Source organism: Pithys albifrons, chromosome 7, assembly GCF_047495875.1.
Source record: "Pithys albifrons albifrons isolate INPA30051 chromosome 7, PitAlb_v1, whole genome shotgun sequence".
Lineage (NCBI taxonomy): Eukaryota > Metazoa > Chordata > Aves > Passeriformes > Thamnophilidae > Pithys > Pithys albifrons.
In genome coordinates, this window is record NC_092464.1 from 15,409,244 (window position 1) to 15,431,924 (window position 22,681).

A 22,681-nucleotide genomic window follows, 5' to 3' on the forward strand; every position below is an offset into this window, starting at 1 on the left:
ACCATAGACTCGATTGGGTTGGAAAAGACCTCTGAGATCATTGAGTCCAACTCTTGGTCCAACTTCAGTCCCTTTACCAGATCATGCCACTCAGTGCCACGTCCAATCTCAGTTTAAAAACCTCCAGGGATGGTGTATCCACCACCTCTCTGGGCAGGCATTCCAATGCCTGATTACTCTCACTGTAAAGAATTTTTTTCTGATCTCCAACTTAAATTTCCCCTGGCAGAACTGAAGCCTGTGCCCCCTTGTGCTATTGCTGAGTGCCTGGGTCATAGCCTGGTGGGGACCGGCCTTCTCTCCCAGGCAACGAGACACAGGCAAGAGGACAGTCTACAGGTGAGGTTTACATTGGACATCAGGCAGAAATTCTTCTCAGAAAGGGTAGTTAGACATTGGAATGGGCTGCTCAGGGACGTCATGGAGCCATTGCTCCTGGAGGTGTTTAGGAAAGAGTGCCATGGTCTGCTTGAGCAGGTGTTGTTCGGTCAGAGCTTGGACTCGGTGATCGCTCAGAGGTTTTTTCCCACCCCCCTGACTTTGTGACTCAGTGATTCTGAGCGGCTGCCCCACACGGAGGGAGCCGGGGTGGCCCCGGGAGGGGATGGAGTCACCGCCCCTGGAGGTGTTTGGGAGGCGCCTGGACATGGCTCTAGGTGTCCTGGGCCAGCGGTTTGGGGGTTACACTGGCAGTGCTGTGTGGGTGGTTGGACTGGATGACCTTAAAGGTCTTCTCCAACCTTGACGACTCTATAATTCTTTAATTCCACGCTTCTGTAACCCCCCCCCTTCCCTGACCACGGGCACCACAGAACGCGCCTGTCCCCGAGGCGGCCCCTTAGGCGGCCCCGCCCCTGGCTCCCGGCCCTGGCGACCCCGCGGGCACCCACCCCGCCCGCCGGAGGGCAGCGCTGCGCCTGCGCACGGGCGCTGCGGAGGGTGACGTCACCGCCGCCCCCCGGCGGGGCGGGACCCGCGGCCGCACCGCCATGGCCGGGGCCATGTTGGGGAGGAAGTGAGAGCGGGAGGCGGCGGCCAGGAAGGAGCCCTTCCCTCTTTCCCTCCTGCCGGGCCGTCGGGGGCTTCCCGGCCACGGCGTCTTGCGAGACCCCCGGCGTGGGTGGTGCGGCTGCAGCAGCGGGTGGCGGCGGAGCTGAGCGCCCCGGAGGCGGCGGTGGCCTAAGATGGCGGACCCGGCGGAGTGTAACATCAAAGTGATGTGTCGCTTCAGGCCCCTCAATGAGTCCGAAGTGGCCCGCGGCGACAAGTACATCGCCAAGTTCCAGGGCGAGGACACTGTCGTCATTGCGGTGAGGGGCGGCCCCGGGCGGGAGGCGCCGCGGGGCAGGGAGCGGTGGCGGGGCCGGCGCCGCGGGGATGGGCGCGGCGCGGGGACGCCTCGGGAAGGGGGGCGGCCTTGGGGGTCTGGGAGAAGGGGAGGAGGGCAGGGGGAGCGGCGGGTGAGGTGGGCTGGGTGCGGGCACGGCCGGGCGAGGCGCGGGGGGCGGCGGGGGCCGAGGGGCTGCGGGGCCGCGGCGGGGGCGGCGGGTCGGGAGGCCTGACAAAGGCTCCAGGGAGAGGCCGCAGGGCGAGGCGCGCACTGGAGCCGTCCCCGGGCTGTCTGGGCACGGGTCACCGCTGAATACCCGCCCAGAATGCAGCGTGGGAGCTGCCGCCGGGCGATTGTCTGCGGAGAGTTTTGAGGAAGAAATGCAGAACAGCAGTGCGGGTTCCAGCGCTTTGGTGCCTGCGATCTGTACATCGGCCCTCAGCAAACAACTTCTTATTGTTGTTCTTAAATCGGAATAAACGGACTGTTTGCCTTACTGCATGTTTGTAAATGTATTTTAACTGAAATCTCCTTGCAAGGTATGAGGCCTGTTACAAAACAATCAGGCTGTTGTAGGGGAAAAGATAATTTTCTGCATTTTGTTTGCTGTGTCATATATAGGTACAAACGAACTGGAATATAAAAGTATTTATTGTCTAGTTTGGTTGGTGTTGTACAAGCTCACGTTAGTCCTAATGCTTGTTTTGTTTTCGTTAACTTTTGTGTTTTCATGTAAACATTTTATTTGAGAGAGAGAGTGCAGGTTCTGCATTGCTGAAAGTAACTTAAAGGGCAGTTATCTGTCTTTGAATTTTGTTCTTTGTTTTCTGGGCTTTATTTGAGGCTGGCGGTAATAACCGTTTTTGCAAAGTATCTGAAATTGCAGGAGGAGATTTAATAAAATACCTTTTTTCTGTATGAATTACTAAATGCTAGTACTTTAGTCTGTTAATATTCAGCTGAAATTGTCAGTAAAATCTGGAATTCCTTAAGTCTGGAGTGACAAGAACGATAGCGGGCTTGAGAAATGGGGTAATTTGGACTCTTTTCAGCTGGCAAGTTACTATCTTGAAGTATATCTGTTCTTCCTGAGGCTGCACAGGTAAACTCAGAGTAAGGAATCAAACCTGGAAAATGGAAAATTTAACTAGAACAAATTATCTCACTTCCATCAGTGAATGCCCATTCATTGTGACACTGCATAATCTATTTAAAATCCACGCTTTAGTTTAAAAACTTTGCTTTCTGGCTTAAAAAATTAATTTTCCACATTTTCTTTCATTAGTCCTAATATAAATGAAAGTTTATATTTTTAAATGCTCTTTAAGAACGCTTTAAAATTATCTAAACTGTAAATTGTGCTGAGGTGGTACAATATCTGAGTAGAACAGTCTGATGCTCTGAGGGATCATGTGAGGCTTCCTGCTCAGGGTTAATGTTTGTTGTTGCCAGCTCTACTTTGGGGATTTCTGCTTTGGTAAAAATCACAACAAAAAATTCCCCAGTTGTCCTTGATCCAGTCCATGCTGTGTCTGACTTAGGGGAAAAATGCCCCCAAAATTATTAGCTTGGGTAGCAGTGACAGTGCAAATGTCCTGTGTCACAAAATCTGAATGACATGTTGATATCCTGTGATTTTGTTTTTATAATGGTGGTTACAGGACATGGTTGATGTTCTCAAAATTATGACTTAATTCTTTAAAACTGTTGAGACAATTACGTTCATTTGGGTGTGGGATTTCAGCAATCTGAGTTTTCAGAAACTTGGGGACCCTCCAGCCTCAGTCAGTAGCCAGCCACGCTTGTTTCTGTGTTGCAGAGTCACCCAAGGGAGGACAGAAACAGAAACAGCCCTCATGAAACAGTTCCTAAAAACATCCTGTGATAAGCTCTGTGCTTGGTTACTTCAGTTGTTTGATTTGTCCCTGGTGAACAGTGATTGAGCCACCCTTGGGTTTTTATCGCTGCTTTCCTCAGCTTCCTGCAGGACTTGCACCTTCTGTGTCTGGTCTGGAACAGCAGAGGCTGCTTTAAAAACACCTGGGAGTGGCTGTAATGGTGGATGGGAGGTGAGAGCTGGGAGGCAGCGGAGGCAGAGCTTATCCCAGGCTGCAGCTTGGGCTCCTCCGGAGGAGGGTGTGGAGGGAATCAGTGACTGCACCCAAACCCTCCTCCCTTCTGTCCTTTCTGAGCTATCTGTCCATCCTCCCTTCTTTTCTTGGCGCCTGTGTAATTAATGTCATCATTGACTTTCTGGGCAAGCGAGTCCCTTCGGTTTATGTTAAATACTTGGTTAACTGTAACTGGTGTGTAACAGCAATTTCAGGACATGTGGTGTTGGTTTGTTCTAAAGAGCAGACTCTTAAACAAAGTCTTGTTTTTCTACAAGACGAAACTTTTTTCACTAGTATAGAGACTTTGCTGTTAAACATTAGAAATATATCTGTGTATAAAAATTGATGGCATTTGCTCATGGGTTTCAGGCTTTTTGAGTAAGATGTGACCCTGTATCAGTCTGATACAGGATTATGTGCTTTATTTTTTCAAATATAAAACTTCTTGCAACTGAGTAGCTTTATAGTTTTGCATAGCACATCTATAAGTCTTCTTTAAAAACATTTTCATACCTAGTCTTGCTCATCTTAAACCTGCCCCAAAGGTGGGTTATTGGATACAGTGACCTCAGGGGTGTCTGACTGAAGCCTAAACCAAAACCAGCACTGCCCAATGGCTGAAGGGGTGAACTGTTATGGGCATTCACACAGGTCAGTGTGCCTGGGTTGTACTAATGTGTTTGGTAATGATCATAGTATATTCCTTATTTCTTTGACTTTTTAAGAGAGAATTGTGGCTACCTGTCTGTATTTGCATGTTTGTTTAGAGTACTTTTTTTTTAATGGAAGATGTAACCCTTGTGGTCCTGGAAAGAGCTCAAGACATTTGTATTTCGTATTCATTATCTTTTAAACTAGTGTTGGATCATAAATGAGGGCAAGGCCAAGTTTAAGTTATATTAGAATCAGGCAGGGATGATCACCTGCTGCTACTGCAGCTTTTGGCAGCTGCTTTTTCAAAAGGGAAATGTAGATCATGTGTTGCCAAAGGCTGTGCTGAGCTGTATAAATGCAAAAAGCAAGACATTCTTAAAGCAACTTTTTAGTTACTGTTGTTTGCTAAGGTGAAGGAAAACTCTGTTTCCTTAGAGACACACAGGTAAAATTGCTTCATGTCTGCGGTGCAACCTTAAACTTTTATTAAGGCTCATTGCAATTTCAATGAGGAAATTGCAGTTGTAGCTGAAATAATGCTATTCTTCCAGTGTTATTATCTAATTTTTTCTTACTTCGTTCCATTAAGTGGTGAATAAAAAAAGATGCTTTTCAGATGATACTGATACTATGATTTAACAGAAAGGAAATATTCTATCTTAATCTGTAGAGGGAGAGCTGTTCTCTCTGGCTGCTGTGACTTGCTTAGAAACACCTCACTCATACTTGGTGGGGGTTTTTTTGTAGTGAAATTCAATGACCATTTTTTATGCCAGCTGTGCTTGCTTTTCTCTTTAGAAGAAGCATTTTACTAAAGCAAAGTTTGGCTGAAACTCTTGTTCCAAAATTATTCTCTATTTCGATGCTAGAAGTTGAGTTTCTAGTCACAATATTTTGAATAAAATCAAATTTTAGTCACTCTGTAATAATAAATAGCTGCTGTGAAAGTTGATACTTGAGTTGCAGTATTTGTACAGAAGTAAGAAAAATAGGACAAAAAGGTGAGATCCACTGACTGTTCTGTATCAGCTGCACTTTTGTGTACGTGGAGCCAAGACAAGAAGAAAATTCTCTTTCCTTACCCTAAAACCAAAACACCAGTTTGTACCTGTGCCTTTTCACTCGTTTGAGTGTTGGGCTGGGGTGTGGTGAAGCAGCAATACCTTAGCTCAGTGACAGGAAGAGCTGGGTCAGATACTTGACATGATGCTTTCCAGACATTGTTCAATGGGGGATTATTCTTTTCACGTGTTTTATGCTGATGGGGAGCACATTCCTTGATAAAGATGCCAAACTTGAAGGCGAAGTACGGCCATGGATGTGCTACTTCAGCCTTTCACTGAGAACAGTCTGCTGTGGGTGAATAGGACATTGGTCTGACTGTCCATTCCAGCAAAGCAGTAAAGAGCTCCTGGATTTGTTGTGATAGAAAAATGGGCTATTGATTTTTCATGTAAATGTTCACTGCTGACTTAGCTTCGGATATTAATGTATAAAATAAGGTGAACTCAGGTGTTCTTATGAGTAACCAGTTCTGTAGTTTATGAAAAGTTACAACAGTAATAGGAAGGCTTTTTACCGTTATTTCTATGGAGATAACGTTTAAGTATTTCTTGGACTTTTGAGATAAGATTTCAGTGCAGTTTGTGATTGCAGATTTTTTAGTAGTCCTCATTGAAGGTATTGACTTAATAACTTTTCCAAATAAACTCATGCATGTTCCATATTTTTTAGATGAGTTGAGCATCCTTTTATGTAACAGGCAACTCATCTTCAAGTTAACTGTGGAACTGTGTACTTCAACTTAAGCTCTTTATTAAGATCAGTGTAACTGCTGATAAATCATGTTGGCAGCTGTACTTTTTGGAGAGCTGTGAGAGCACTTGGGAAGTCTATGCTGTGAGGCCACATCCCTTCAGTGCAGTCAGCTGTGGTCGCCTCCTGACAGAAGAAACGCTGGTCAAGGAGCTCACTTACTTGGAGAGAGGAAGGCAGAAGCTCTGCTTGTTTGCTTAGTATTTTATGTGTTGTTATAGGTCATATGTGTTAAGTTCTCAACACAACTTGAGCAGCACCTGCTGAAAATGTCTGGAGTGTGTGAAAGCAGCTCCGTCCCGTGGTGGTGGCTCTGCTGCTGGGCCTGTTGTGGACACCACGTGGTGACTGCTTGGACCTTCTGTGTCTTCAGGTCTTCATTGGATCCAATTGTTTACTGCTTGGGGAAGAAAAGGCATCTGGTACAGAAAAAATATCTGGCACTTTAATCTTTCTTGATTAATCTCTTAAAGGTAATGAGGAGGCTTTCTAGGGCATGGTAATCTGTAATACTGTTTTAGCTTTGTTTACAGCAGAAAGGAGGCTGCAAAGAGAAGTGATAAGATGTGGCATTGCAGATTTCAAAGATGTGAGTTCATGCTGAGTGGGAGTTATTTGTATTCTTTGAAACATAATCAATCATCCCGGAACCTGCTTGTGCACACCTCCTTGGTTAGATATTGGTTTGGTGATGACGGAGAAGAGACATGTCTCTAATACTGAATTCCATAGGTGTGATAAAAGTGCTGTGACCTGGAAGGGAAATAAGTATTTCCATTTTTCGGTGCTTTGAGATTGTATTGTGGCTTCATCTAGGAACCTGTAATAGTGAGGACATGTAAACAAATATTCCACTTCCCACCTGCAAGGGATGGAGAAGTGACAGATGACAGTAGGACTCCTTGTGAGGATACTTTTGGATGCTGATGAGATTTTGTGGGTATTTTGGTGGCAGGTGTTAACTGGAGAGAAATTGGAATTTGCCACGTGCCTGACAGCTTTCACTTTATAAATAAACAAGATCAATTAAAGGCATTACAGCCTGAGCAAAGTTCTTGTAGCTTGATTTTCTGTACTTATTAGTCGATGGTGTTCATATGTGCTATTCTCTATATTAACATTTTGTGAAGTGAAAGACATTGCAGTTGTGAGAGATACTGTAACTGGGCTCTGTTCTCTTATGGAGGCATTTAAATGTCAATTGGAGAGCAGAGATTCTAAAAGTATTCTATGTCTACAGATTACTCTCAACTTAGTAGCATTTTTCTTTACCACAGATAATACCACAATTCAGTCAACAGTTCCGTGGCAAAAGAATTAAAAATGAAACAAACCCTTCTTAAATGTTGTTTAAAAATGTAGAGAAGGGAAGCTTTTTTTAGAATCTGTTGCAAATACCTGTAGATTGCAGGATGGTTGCAGATTAGGCACGTGGTGCCTTCAGTTCTTTCTAAACAAGGTATTTTCCTGCTGTTTGGCATCAGAAATATTCTGTAGTAATATATCAATACACCATGATGTGTATGTATACATTCAAACACATACTATGCAAAACAATGTTGACATTTTAATGTACTTTTCTGTTCTCATCATGCTTTGTTGGCAACAGCAAAGATGAGATATGTTGAGATCTATGAGAAATAGTGAGTATTGTTAACAATTGCCCCATAGACTGGCAGCAGATTGTACCCAGGAACTTTCCCTGAGTCTTCTAAAATCAATTTTATTGGACCAATTTTTATCTGTGTACTTTCTGGAGCAATAATTTGAAGTTTTGTAATACCATTTATATTGTTTACAGTGCATTGGACACTATCACTTTTCTCGCTGCATTTTTCCAGTGTGCAGTGGTAAATATAATGCTCCAAAGTGGAATTATTTCAGTGTATATAAATGTCCTTGAGCATGAAACAGATCTGATTAATGTTTTGGAATGTAGCTGATTGATGTCTGTGAAGTTGGAAGTTTTTTGAAACTACAGCTGCTAGTGAGAGAGAACATGCATAGCTGTGTAAACTTTTCTGTATTGACTTCCTTTTGGTGTAATGTGTTCTCAGTCTTCATTTTCTTACCTCAGGGTTACTAAACTTGTTTGCTGTTTGTCTCCCTGTGTATGCAATGGCCTCAATCCTCCCTGTAGAACACAGTGATTTGAGGTGTATTTGAAGCTGAAATGAGTAACTGAGGAGGCTTGTGCTTTCCTGCTGTGAAACAAGAATTCTCACAAACTTCAGCACCTTAGGGATGGTTTCTGCCTGCTGAATCCTGTGGTTTCTTGAACTTATTTATACAGTGAGCACTAATTATTTTTTTCCAAGAGCGAGCTCATCCATCTGGATTCAAGGCCTCTCCACAATAAATGTGTTGAATCTAAAAAGGCTTTGTTTGGTACGGTGCTAGATGTGATTAAAGACAAATGGGAGGTCAGGCTGGGGAAGGAAATGTGGTGGACAGATGAAAGATGGAAGGTACACTTGTTCCTTTGCCAGAGAGGCAGTTCAAGAACACCCTTGGGGGAGGATGACAATTAATTTAATTTAGGCAAAATGGAACACTTTACAGTTGGAGGGAGTTTAGCAGTGGTAACTGACCTAAGTCCTTTGTAAACTTTGCCCATCTGCTTGGCTACCTACAGAATGAAACTCTGAAAGTGATACAAAAATTTGAACTTTGTAAGATATAGTAGTCTTTGTAAGGACATAATATCCTAGTGGATTGTCAGCTACTTGAACTGTTATGAACACCTCTTTCTGAAAACAAATCAATATCCAACAGTCCTCTCAAAATTCTATGTCAGAGGTTCCTCATATACTCTTTTTCAAATGGAGTTGTTTGTGAAAGGTTCCCTTCCTCCAGCATGGCCTTTTCTTCTGCTTGGGGAGCTTTATTTTAAGAATATCATGTTTGACAAAATAGTTCTTATGCTGCATGTTTCTTTTTGGTTTGAGTTTTTTAACAAATATTACTGTGGAGTATGAGCAGTTTTTTATAATTTGGGTTTACCGTAGTAAACCTGTGACCAGAGTAGAAGAGAATAAAGGGTTCTTGTATGCACAGACCAGGCACTGGCTAACCTTGTAATTCAAGTAACTTCAAGTCATGTGGCAGAACAGTTTTGGAGAACTGTTTAGATAACACTTAGAACCCAAATATATTTAATTCAAAGCCTTACTTGTAAGCGAGCATGTGAAGATTTAGGCAACACTGTATAAGCTGATTTTCTTGTTAGTCTTCAAGTGCTTAAAATAGAGGATTGGGCTGAGACATTGTAGAATACTTCTGAAGTATATGAACAAACACCTTCCAGGTCCACTTACTGCATCTTAATGACTCTGTCTCTCTCTCTCTCTCTCTCTCTTTTTGCAGTCCAAGCCATACATATTTGACCGTGTATTCCAGTCAAACACCTCACAGGAACAAGTATACAATGACTGTGCTAAAAAGATTGTCAAAGGTAAGGTGGTGGAAGAGCAACTTCACAGTAAGAAAATGTCTCCTATTCCCGTGGTTTAGTGTTGAAAACTGATACTTCTATTGCTACCTTTTATCTTCTCAGTGTTTAATAAGTGCCAGCATGGATTGTAGCAGTAAAAAATCATCCTGTAGTTGAGCTAATAAATCCTGTCAATGCTTAACTTTGTTTCAGTTGATTGCAACATTGATAACACTTACCTGTTACCTTTGGTTGGCATTTTTTTACAATTCTCTGCAACAATTGTTTCAAACAATTAGTCAGAAATTAATCAAAATAACTCTTATTAATACATTTGAGGTATGTTGTCCGTCTATCCCCCCAGAAATTTATTGGTGAAAAACATCCTACATAAGATTGTTTGCAGGAATATATGAGGAAATGAAACTTGCGAAATGCAAGTTTTTGCTGTGTGTGTCAGGATGTACAGTTTGTGCAAAACTGAATTGTCAGAATTGGCCAATAACTTTAGAAAATCAAGTCTTATCACAAAGACAGATACACTGTAGTGAGTTCTTGGAGTGAGCAATTAGCTGGTTTCCTGAAAATGAAATTGATTCGTTTCCTGAGGACATTGATAATAATTGACACAACTTTCAAAACAGCTTTCCAAAGTCTTGTCAGAAACCCCTGAAATGTCAGCTCCTACTGACAGGAGAATATTTGGTAAATGTAGGGGGGGTTGATCATTAGAAAAGTGAATTACTGTGGAAAATCAATGCTGCTGCAAGTATTGAACAGTTTAATGAGTTCAGTAGTAATCAGGATTAGATCAAAAGTTTGCTCATTAAAAACTGGAACTAACTAAAAATTGTAATGTTGCCCCTTTTTTCTGTGTAAAACTGATTTATGTGTGGCATTTGTAGGCTCTGCTACAAGTGGGAAATGAGCTCTAGCAGTGGGACAAATGGATTTATGAGTCTGATGGAGTGGCAAAGACCTTCCCATTTGGAGCATCTCCTCATGCTTGTTTTTGGAAAAGTTTGCTTGCAAGATGTGATGTTACAGTAACTGACTTGTAAACAAGTCAACCCACCAGTCCCTCACTGCTCAATCTAAAACTTTGGCTTGGCTCATACATAGTTTGGAGGAGAAGCTTTATGGCCCAAGGGTGAGGTGCTGGCACTTTGGGCACAGCTGATCCTCATCACAACTGGATGACTAAACTTTCCTGAGGGCAGAAAATATGATGGCATTCTCATGGTTTCTTCTTTTGAGATATCAAAGACCATCTGTTCAGGCCAGCAGTTGTATCAATTTCTTTTTTGTTCCTGACTGTAAATTCCTGATTTTTCTGGTTAAAGAAACTGATGCTTCTAAGGCAGCAAACTTCTAAGACCATCGATGATGACATTATTCATTAAAAGGAGCATGGAGGAATTCCCTCCCTCCCTCTAACTCTAGCACAAAGTTCCCAAACGTGCTGGACATTTGAGGAACTGCCTGCTTGTATTCTGTTTGATTTGACTTCTATGTTTAGAGGAAGGAAATGAAATGCTAATGAAAATACTCTTTCCCTTTAGATGTACTCGAAGGATACAATGGAACAATATTTGCTTATGGACAAACGTCATCTGGAAAGACACACACTATGGAAGTAAGAAATACTAAAATACTTTTCTCTTAATGTGTCTGTCATATCTACTTGTTTTCTTCTTGCAATTTTAATTATCTTCCCCTTTCCATTACAACATTTTAATACCCTTTTTTTTTAGGACTGACAGTAGCAATTAGTGTATTTTTTTCAGCCTTCAGCAGCAGGGTGAGGAACACCAGAGTGGTGTTAATAGCAGTAGGAATAGTTTGGGAGAGTTCTGGGAGTGTTCTTTTCGCTTCTGGCAAATGCTGGGGCTAAATGGATGGTCAAGACTCCTTGATAGACAGAATAAGTGCATCATATCTCTCAGTATTTTAAAACTAATTTGTTGACTGGAATCAGTTGTTTTGCCTTTGGGTACTGTCTGTGATGTTGAATTCAGTAGGAATGTTTCATTTTATTATATCTTTTTCTAATAAGGGGAAGCTTCATGACCCAGATGGAATGGGCATTATTCCAAGAATAGTACAAGATATTTTTAATTATATATACTCCATGGATGAGAATCTTGAGTTTCATATTAAGGTAAACTTTTCTTCATTTTTACTTACTTATTCTGTATTAAAACTGGAAGGTGATGTTGGGGTAAATGGATGTTCTGTATCTGTTTTAAATGCCTCCAACTTGGAAACGTGATAACCTGAGTTATTTCTGAAGTAACTGATTCTTCTTAAAGAAGAATTATGGTAACACTTTAATCTTGTTTACATTGGACATTGATGTAGCTGTCCTGATAACCTCTGCCAATGCTGATAGTGTTTGAAACTTTTGTTCAAAACTGTTTCTTCTCTGAGGAATGTTTTAATCCAGCCTTAAGAGCATGAGCTGTATGTGGTGTTATGTGGGAGATCATGGTAGTCATGCTGGATCCTTGTGATCAAAAAGCAGAGCATTTTTGCTTGCTGATGATGTGTCTCTTTTTTTTCTCTTCCTACTTCTAGGTGTCATATTTTGAAATATACTTGGATAAAATAAGGGACCTTTTGGATGGTGAGCCTTTTACTTGATTTGAATATAGGAAAAAAACCTTATCATGATACTTAGGTATGCATTATGCTAATAACCTGCACATGATAAGGGTACATCAAAATGAGAAAACTTGGAGTTCATCTTTATAATATTATTAAAGCTGCAGTGGTGGTGGTTTCTTGTATATTAAGTTTTTAAGAAGTGTTGCTGAGAGGTAACATTTATGACTCAGCCCTGCATTGCACGCTGCACTTTCATTCATTTTGCAATGGAATCATGTGTTGCCTTATTTTTGGAACTTTTTCTCTTCCAGTTTCCAAGACCAATCTTTCTGTTCACGAGGACAAAAATAGAGTTCCCTATGTAAAGGTGAGCAGCAGTCTGATATGTTTTCATCTTGCAGTCCTCTGGTGTACACCATTTACTTTTGGCTTATTGGTATGGTGTTATTTTGCAACATCCCCCCTGTTTTTTGTTTATCTTCCAAAGGGTTGCACAGAGCGTTTTGTATGTAGCCCAGAAGAAGTTATGGATACTATAGATGAAGGAAAATCAAATCGACATGTAGCAGTTACAAGTAAGTATTATCTTCTGTTTTCTTTCAGTACCTTATTGGTTTGCTTCTGGTATGCCTTAAACAGCAGGGAAGACAAAAATAATGAGCTAAACAACTCTGATTTTTTGAAGAGTCTGGCATAAGCAGTTTCTGCATGTCCATCCAAAACAAGTATTTCAATTAATTTCTTGTTAGATGATTGCTTAGACTTGGATTGAAAAGAGAAAGTGTGTGATTACTGAGTTGCTCTGGATCACTGGAGAAAAAGGTGTAGTTCTGCTTTAGGAATAGTTCGGAATGTTTCAATTAACCTGGAAATCTGTAAGTAAGACACTGTGGCTCATTGACAGTTGGACCATCCTGTTGCATATTCCAAGAGCAGCTGGCCAGAATGTACATTCAGATGTGCTGCAGATTTAAGCAACATCCCAGTATCCAGGATTTTTGGCTGTAGAGTGCACCTGAGTTGCAAAGAGCCACATTATAGGTCTTCAAATTCTCACCAGTAACAGGATTAGGAAGTGACAGAGAGGTTTAAAAAAGACAAGGAAAGATGAGGTGCATGCAAAATAATAGTTGAGTTCTTGGCAACTGAGGCAACTGGCAGAAAACTCTGAGAGCCAATTTGAGGGTGTTTCGCAATCATCCTACATCTATATTCTTTCTTTTTCTTAATAAAGAACTAATCCTTAAGAAAATATAAGGTTTTCTTTCTCATTTCTTTGGTTACAGATCAATAATAGACATATGATGTTCCTTTTACGGAATGATTCAGTCTTGCACTTCCATTTCATTGCTCCCAGGTAGAAAGGCTCTGAAGTGGGAGCACACTAAGTAAAGGAGAAATAGCAGAAATTTGCATAGAAGGATATTATTCTGTGTTGACCTGCTTCTGTGGCATCACTAAGCTGGTCCTTCTAGGTATGTGAGGGATTTTTAGTTAAAAGGAAGAAGAACTAGGTACTCAGATTGCAGTCTGCTTATATTTTGTTAATGAATTAAAATAATTCTTAAAATTCAACAAGTCTTGTTTGCTTTGCCACGTTTTGTGGCAGAGGGGCCAGTACAAGAAAGGGCCAAAATGTTACTGCCATCTGGTTCAAATTATCACAAAAAAGATAAAATGGATGCACTGGAAGTCTATGGAAAACATTGTGGTATCAAAGGCTAAATATGCTTTCTGTTCCAATAAAGTAAATTGAAAGCGTGAACTCCATAGTTGGCAGGCCAGCAAACCTGATCAATGAGCTTATGAGGTATTAATAGAAGTGCAAGGGAAACTGGGTCTTTACTGCTTAATTAGATGATACCGTTGATTGTGCTGCCACTAGTTCTATTGTCATTCTGATATTACGCTATACAGTTTCTTCAGCTTTTTATCTATTGTTGCACTGTGGGAAGATGTTTTAAGAGAATTTGGTTGTACAAATCTTTTTGACAATGTGCATGTTTTGAATTACAGATATGAATGAACACAGCTCCCGAAGTCATAGTATTTTTCTTATTAATGTAAAACAAGAGAATACTCAAACAGAACAGAAGCTAAGTGGAAAACTTTACCTTGTGGACTTGGCAGGTAGTGAGAAGGTAATTATAAGTTTCTTCTTCTGCTCTGAAAAACTCTGATTTTTTTCTTCATGTTCAAGTATTTTACATCAGTGTAATACTGATTGTTCAGTTGTCATCTCTGCAGTGGGTTAATTTTGACTTTAAAATGTTGTTTCTGAATCCTAAGCTGAGCTGGTTGTTGTGTACTACCACTGTAAGCTGATCTGCATTTCTGCGGTGAGGGTTTGTAAATGTGGACTAGGGTGAGGGAAAAGTGCAGAGTTCAGTTTTGGTATCTGAGAATACAAAACAGGTGCACAGGTGTGTCAGTTAGCCAGGTACTGGAATAAAGAGCTCTATGGATGTGGAATACCGAATTTTCTCATATGGTGGTACCAAGTTTCTTAATTTGAAATTCTGATTAATTGGTTAAAATGACAGCTTGCTTTCCTATGTCAGTGGCTTAGGGCAGGGAAGGAAATAAGTACTGTAATTACCTTTTCAAGAGCTGGATTTTTGACATTCTTTTCATCTTTGCTTCTGGGTTTATCCCTCTCTTTGTCTCCAGTTCTTTCATTTGTTTCTGCTTGCTGTTGTCTTCCCTTTCATAGTTGTTCTATAACCTTATTGTTGTCTCTGATCTGTGTTTATTTTAAAATGTGTTTCTTTACTCATAGACTTTTTTTCTTTTAAAGAAAAGGGCTGGGTTGCAGGTCTGCTTTCTCTGTAGTTCCTTTCACTGTTTATTTCAAACTTTACTCTTGTATGTTCCCATAGTCTTTGAAATACATTGTTTTCTAATGCCTTGTCTTGAGTTGGTTTAAACACAGGCAAAAAAATTGCTTAGTCATAGTCATGATTGCTGCAAATAGTGAAGGGAGGGTTATAGAACTGTTAGCCAAATTCTGCCCTTCAGGCAGAAGAGCTAAGGTAAATAGAATGGTGTCGGGTTAGATTTTTTTTCACATTTCTTCTCCTTAAGTTCCTGGATCACTCATGTAGGTCAGATTCAGCCTCTGAAAACTGTTCTCAAAAATTTCTGCTAATAAAGACTCTGCTGTGTTTTCCAGGGGTAGTGGTGATATGTGGTTTGGGTTTTGTAGTTTGTATTTTATGGTTTGGTTTTTGGGGGCATGATGGTGGTTTGGTTTTAAGGGTGACCTCTGGACAAACTATTCATGATACTTTTTTTCTTTTAAGGAATCTAATCTTTTTTTACAAACTTCAAACAACTTTTTAAATTGTTCATTTGGCAGAAGTTTTTAACTAAACATTTAGCTTCTACAAAAAGACCTATTTTGCGGGGAGAACATTCACTTCAGTTTAAAACATCAGAAACATTGTCAAATACACACTTGAGTTTTGAATGAGAAATTGATAATGAATTGGGGAAAGAGTCTGGGGAAGCGTTTGCTTATTTTAATCCAACTTGCTTATGAGCATCTCTCAAAGTCAGGAAGACTGACTTAAAAGTGGAAAAATGACTCATGTTTTATCTTAAATGTGAAAGGTGTTTTTTCAAGATGCATTTGGTAATGTACTGAAATATTGCATAGGTTAGTAAAACTGGAGCAGAAGGTGCTGTGCTGGATGAGGCCAAGAACATCAACAAGTCTTTGTCTGCTCTTGGAAATGTCATCTCAGCGCTGGCTGAAAGCAGTGTAAGTGTTCTCTTTTGTACTTGTATACTTAAAAATTAAAGGTTTCTATCTCTGCATATGATATTACACAGAAATCTTTACTAATATCTGTGAAATGTCTGGAGTCTTCTGAACTACTCCAGTTGCATCAGTGCATTGCAGGTGGCCATTACTCTTGTACTCTTGTGCTGACAGTGAAGATCAGTAGGTTACTTTTAATGCTGAGCATCATACTGGAAGTTTTCTTGTGCTAAAGTAGAATTTAATGTCTTTCTAAAATGTGTAGCTCATACTTCAGCAAATTAAATGTGTCTGTAAAACTGTGACTGATGATTTATCCATTTTCTTGGTAGACATATGTTCCATATCGCGATAGCAAAATGACCAGAATCCTTCAAGATTCACTAGGCGGTAATTGCAGAACCACTATTGTTATTTGCTGTTCTCCATCTTCTTACAACGAATCTGAAACTAAATCTACACTTCTGTTTGGCCAAAGGTAAGTGATTTGATAGAAATAAATGCAGAATGGGAAATTACTTACTCTAAGATTCCTTAACGAAATTAATTAGGATGTTTACCTTCTTTCTGTAATTCCTCAGTGTACATATGGCTAAGTGTTGTGATCTATCTTATATAAAAATCCTTAAATCGGGCAGGATCCTCAAGACTGTATTTCTGGGAGGACAGTGTATAGTTTAATTCAAAATGTGGTTTAATGTGCAGTCTTGGAGGTAATAAGTACTTCTATTTTTTTTCCTAAATTGGAAGGAAGGAGAAAGGAGCTCTCTCCTGTCAAGTTGAATCCTTTATTTGCCAGAAGAGCCTGTCCCCATCTAGCATTCCAGTAACATTTGAGTTAATACTTGTAAATTTCTGTGTCATTTGTAACCGAAATTTTAAGTTCTCATTTCAGATTTGGGACTCTGTTAGGTAGCTCTTTAACATTCTACTGTTAATGCTTTGTTGTTATACTCCAGTTCCTGACCACTGGATTGAATCGCTGGAGCACATTACAAAAGCAGTCAATGTTTCGCTGGTTCATCTGGTCTCTGGTGTTAGTGTACATCTTCACCCTGGTTCAACAAGATAGTCTCCTACTTGTCTTCTTTGTGAAGTTTTGTATTTTGGAAAGTAGACCAGACTTCTTAGAAATCTGGGAGTGTGGGATTAGTTAGTGAGTGTGGAGTTGCATTCTGCAACAGTGGAGGTTTTTGGTCTCCTCTTAGAAGTAAGGAGGTCTTTTCCTTTCCCTTTAGTATGCATTGAATCAGCTACTGGAAAGTGTCTTCCAGCTGCAGCTCCGTAGTTTCACTGCCTTGTGCTCTGGGCTTTCTCAGAAGTTAACAGAGTACACTTCTGTCTCAACTACCGTAGTTAATCCAGTATATAAATTCAGCCTTCGAGGTGTGTCAAATTTATGCTGAAACCCTCAGCTATAGTACCTGAAGGCTATTTAAATGTCACATAAGATAGTAGAAAAATCATGTGTTTCTTGATAGTAATGTCTCACTAAAACTTTGCAGAAAGGTACTTAGAGGAGTTTATAATGTGGGGTTGGGGAAATGTTTAACTGCCATTAAGCTTTTTTCCTGTTTTCATCTCTTGGGGTGGGGTATTTGGTAGTAGGAGACTATACAGGAAAACTAGAGATAAGTGATGTATGGCACTAAAGTAAAAACCAGGCATTAACTTCATGACTATGTTATTAGTGCCTGTGGTTTTGTCTCCAAAGCTAATTGGATGGGATTCACCTGACTGAACATAGATAATCACATCAGAAATTATCTAAATGGCTTGTAACACCTTCTCGGTTAGTGGAGATTGAGTAACTGGAGTTTTTTGATTGAAATGAGCAGTTTCTTAGATAAGCCAGATGGTTTGCACCCTAAACACCTTATGTTCTCCATTGTACAAGTGTTGGTTAGATGTGAATACTGTCCTTTGTCCTGACCTGAATTCTTTCAGGTGAAGGTGTGCAGCTGAATTTTTCCAACTCAATCAGCTTGAGACTTCTCAGCCTTCCAAAAGTTTATTGTATTGCTCAGTCTGTTAACAGTTGGATCAATCCAGCTGAAAGAATAGTAACTTGATAGGGGGTAGAAATAAACTTTGGGAAGAGTGGGAATGTTTTCACTTTTGCCAGTGATCTGTGGAAATGGAGTTTCAGAGCTTTTTGCTTTTTCTATGTAGAGCAAAGACCATTAAGAACACAGTTTGTGTCAACGTGGAGCTCACAGCAGAACAGTGGAAGAAGAAGTATGAGAAGGAAAAAGAGAAGAACAAGACTCTGCGTAACACGATACAGTGGCTGGAGAACGAACTCAACAGGTGGCGGAATGGTGAGAAGCAATTAGGTTTTTATTCTGCAAACTTTGGTCAAGGCAACAGACACTGAATATGCATCAAGGATACCAAAAATAGCTAGAAGTGTGTGCAAGACAGTGTTAAGAATATTAAAGCTGTGTTACTAAGTTGACTTTGGAACTTCATATTTTTCACCTTATTGCAACTGGAACAACTTCTAATAATCTCATAATGGCAAAAATGTTCAAAAGTGTATTCATGTTGGATTGTTCAACACTTGGTTTACTAGCAGACTAGAGTTATATACATTGTAAAAGTTTTATTTTGGGAAAGAAAAAACTACTATTAATTGGAAGTGCAGAAACTGAGTAGAATGTCTCCTCTGGTTTAGTTTTCTAATTCAAATCAATATCACAGGATCTTGCTGTAATTTGAAACTCAAACATGTTAGTGGCAAAAAACCCATCTAAAACTGCTGACAGTACAGAAGGTGCGCCAGTTCATTCTTCCTGAATAATTAACTTATCAATTTAAGTTTATGCAAAATGTGAGTTAATAATGAAGCCATAAATTCAGGGAAAGAGTGGCATAGGTCATACTTACAGCTGTATTCTGGAGTTTGGCAGCTACAGAAGATGATTTTGCAATCTTGTAGGCAACTGCACTATGTCTTGATGTAAAATCTGAAAAAAACACGGGTTCGCTAAAATAAGTTTAGTAGGATGTGGAGGTCTTTTGTTTGTCAAGGTGTTTTTCTTATTCTTTTATAGAGGTGATATGAAGCCAGACCTGAAATGTTAAGTGTAGTTGTTTGAGAATATTGACACGAGATACTGGAGTGTTGAAAAGAGCCTGTGCCTTCCAAGGACTGTATAAAATGTTTGGAACAAAGCACTAAGGAATTCAGTTTAATTTATCAAACATGCCTTAATTAGCATGTGGGTTTTTTTCCTATGTGAAGTTAATGTTCTCATCAGAAAAAAACTTTATGAACATAAAAGATAAAGCAATAAGTGAAGACGTAAATTAGAAGCAAAACAATTTAAAAGTAAATATGGCTACCTAGCAAAGGAGACTGCCAAGGGAAAGAAAGGATTTTCTGTCTTCTTGGCAAGTGAGGCAACTTTCTAGAAGATAAGGTTTGATGTGTAATTTGGGGCTCATAGCAGAGTAACTGGATGAAGTACAGTGTTTTATGGTAAGCAGGAAATAGTTTGAATGGTCTAGTGGTTGTTTTTTTTTTTTTGCCAGATAATCACATGACCTCAATTGGTTGTTACCTCTGGAGCAATACTGTTAGTTGGAAATACATAATACTTCTCAAGGCTAACTTTGTAGAAGATAGTTCATGGCTGACTGTACTAAAATTAAGTGTATTCTTTAAGGGGAGACTGTGCCAGTTGATGAACAGTTTGACAAGGAGAAGGCCAACTTAGAAGCTTTTGCAGTGGACAAGGATATTACTGTTATTAATGATAAACCAGCTACCACAATTGGAGTAACTGGCAATTTCACTGACGCTGAGAGAAGGAAATGTGAGGAAGAAATTGCCAAACTGTATAAACAACTGGATGATAAGGTATGTCATCCTTATTTAATGTAAGACCTCTTGAAATTATATCTTGAACCACATTTTTGTGTAATATTTAATTTGCCAGTATGCATTTGTTAATTGAGCTTGTTTAAATATTTGCTGAGTGTGCCTACTCTTAATCTGAAGCTCTGGTTAAGAGAAATCAAAGTTATCTTATCTGATGCTTAGTGAGTATCCTTTCTTAGCTGGAAAATAATGAGTGGGATAATGAGCAATTTGAAGACAGCAATTTTTTCTTTCCATATTATGTATATTTTATTTGAATACAATCTCAAATTTAAGCAGTAGTACTATATTTGGAGAGAAAAAACCTTTCAATTGAATCTTAATTGTTTCTTGGAAGTTAGAACAACTTGGAGAAGACTTGCAAAAGCAGAGGTATAAGAGTTGTGTCTTTGAAGCATAATGTGTTAAAACACACATGCCAGGTTAAGAGCCAGTGAAATTAAAAGGATTTTTTTTACTTTGATTCAGTTGTGTAATTGTCTCAGAATAGGGAAAAGTTGGATGCCTAAAATCTAGTGTCTCTTAGATTATTTTTTCTGAGTGCTATTTGTCAGTTTAATGAACACAGTCGTATTTCAACTGCAGGATGAAGAAATTAATCAGCAGAGCCAACTAGTAGAAAAACTGAAGACACAAATGTTGGATCAGGAAGAGGTGAGTTTTGCTCTTGTATCTGTTTGTCTTTCCTTTAGAGAAACTGGAGGTGTTCTGAATAGGTCACAGGGAATAGAATGCCAGCTCTACTACTGTACAATAGTCCTCATTTGTGCCTTATCTAAATGCTCTGCTTATTCATTACTCCCACTTACACTGTGCTAATCACTAAATTTGAACCAGTTTACTTGAATCTCAAGTATCCGTGAAGATTGAAAGTATCGAAGTATTTTATGCAAACACAGCAGCAGTTGTCTCCCCCATGCAAAGTCAGCAGCTTGCCAAAACTGAAGGTAACTTATCTTTTCTGAGGTTCACTTTTGGTCAGTTGTACAGAGAGAGAAGGGAAATGTATTGGCCCATACTGAAAAAGGAAGTATCTGTGTTAACTCAGATCATACTTGCTGGAATACTCAAACAATTTTTCAGCATATGTTGCCAGACATGTCACTTGATTAAATGAGGCAAAATGCCTATTAACAATGAAAGTGTTAATTTCATTTAGCCAAAATATTAGAAAAAATATTTCTCCATAGCACAAAGATTAAAAAAATGGTAATCCTTGTGTAGGTGGTTAGAAGGAAATACGTTGAAAACTTAAGTTGAAGCTACTGTTTAATCTTATTTAAATAGAAATCTGATTCTTTAGCAACTGCACACTTTGACTAGTTACTCTTCAGCAGCTGGCAGTGTTAAAATGCTGGGAGTTCAGTCCCTCACCTGCTGACCAGGGACTCATGGGTAGTGTTCAGTGGCTTTTTTGAGAACTTGCTGTATTCATGTGCATTTCCAGTTGCTGTCCGTACGTTTTTTGATTTGTAATTACTTCCATACTGAAGATACTTTATATCCATAGTTCTTTAGCTTTTAGGTGGTAAATTTAATTGTTTGTTATATTTTCACTGTGTTTGTCCTTGGCATCCTTATTGCATGATGTTAGTCACTAAACATATAGTTATAAACTATTGTGGTAGCTAAAAGCCTTAATAAAATTCAAGTTATATGTAGAATTTTGTTCATGATTATTTGTTGTTGGATTTTATTAAGTCTCTCTCAATGTTTCAGCTTCTGGCATCAACCAGACGGGACCAAGACAACCTGCAAGCAGAGCTGAATCGCCTGCAGGCTGAAAATGATGCATCTAAAGAGGAAGTGAAAGAGGTGTTACAAGCCCTGGAAGAATTAGCTGTCAATTATGATCAGAAGTCGCAGGAAGTAGAAGATAAGGCAAAGGAGTATGAACTGCTTAGTGATGAACTCAATCAAAAATCGGTATGAAACTGGGATAAGAAATTACTGACAGTCTTTAATGTGACTTTTTCTGCCTTATCCCTATTTCTTCCTTGAAATCATTTAAAGGTTTTTCACAAGGGGAGATGAGAGCCTAAGTCTAAAACTTACTTAGTTTTAGCAAGGGATGATTTACTAAAACTAGTAAGCTTCAGAAAAATTCGTGGTGAATACTGATGTTGTTAGCTCTCATCTGTATAGTGCCTGTGGCATTTTGCTACCTGAAAAGTGTTCAGAAATATCCTAAATGTCAAAAGTTAACACTGTCCTGACATGCTGGTGGTTTGATTCAGTTTGTTTTTCTGCTGCAGTTGGGGTAATTCTGACTTTAGAACCTGCTTCCTACAATCTTGAAGCTTAGGCATGCTAAGCTTTTCTTGTATTTATTTGCCTGTTGTATGTGAAATAATTTACATTTATGCCTTAAAAAAATAAGCAGTTTGTTTTACTTTCTGAAGGGAGTTGTTGAGAACACTGAGGACACATTGCAGAAAATAGTCCTGGTTAAAATACAGGTGCAGCATCAGCCCACAGGATACCACCATACACCTCCTGATGTACTTGCAAAGTGTCTGAACTGACTGACAGTTTTGGGAGCCAGTTATTTGGCAGGCTTCAATCGGTTTTAAACTATCCTAAAGTTCTAAGCACTGGAAAGGATCAGCATGTTTGCTGGAATTTCAGACAATATGTGATGGCACAAGTGTCAATTTTCTCTGTTCTTGGAAATGAAATCTGAGCATGTCTGGGTCTTCTAGTGAATTTGACTTTCAATTTTCAGGGAGTAAGATTTGGCTTGATAGAACACTGACTCTAAAATTGAGGTTCACAAGATCATGAACCTTCTCTTTAAACTTCTGAGTATTCTGAGCTGAGTAATATTTACAGGTAACTTCCATCATTGAAGGTTGGCCAAAAATCAGAAATTCTTTGGTCGTCTTATGAGCAGCATTTAAAATTGAGTGCAGTAGGCTTGCTCTGTATGTCTGTGATTCTAAAGTATGTCTTGGGTTTTAGTTTGCTTTGTTGATGTTCGTTTTACTATTTATAGATAGTGATTCTAGATATTATAACTATTACCCATTGACTGTCATGAATAACTCAATCCACAGGGAAGCTGTTCTAAGTTCTTGTA

General features: G+C 39.5%; 1 protein-coding gene across 1 annotated transcript in view; it reads left to right on the plus strand.

The window, feature by feature from the left end:
- The first annotated feature begins 959 nt into the window (after positions 1-959).
- Positions 960-22,681, plus strand: part of KIF5B (kinesin family member 5B) — a 32,988-nt gene continuing 11,266 nt past the window's right edge. Inside the window, exons 1-14 of the mRNA XM_071559947.1 lie at positions 960-1,310; positions 9,280-9,367; positions 10,909-10,982; positions 11,403-11,507; positions 11,924-11,972; positions 12,265-12,320; positions 12,441-12,528; positions 13,970-14,094; positions 15,612-15,716; positions 16,049-16,194; positions 17,889-18,037; positions 19,388-19,581; positions 20,188-20,256; positions 21,322-21,528. Of these exons, the coding sequence (XP_071416048.1) occupies positions 1,185-1,310; positions 9,280-9,367; positions 10,909-10,982; positions 11,403-11,507; positions 11,924-11,972; positions 12,265-12,320; positions 12,441-12,528; positions 13,970-14,094; positions 15,612-15,716; positions 16,049-16,194; positions 17,889-18,037; positions 19,388-19,581; positions 20,188-20,256; positions 21,322-21,528 (1,581 nt within the window). The 5' untranslated portion in view covers positions 960-1,184. The remainder of the gene's footprint in view (positions 1,311-9,279; positions 9,368-10,908; positions 10,983-11,402; positions 11,508-11,923; positions 11,973-12,264; positions 12,321-12,440; positions 12,529-13,969; positions 14,095-15,611; positions 15,717-16,048; positions 16,195-17,888; positions 18,038-19,387; positions 19,582-20,187; positions 20,257-21,321; positions 21,529-22,681) is intronic.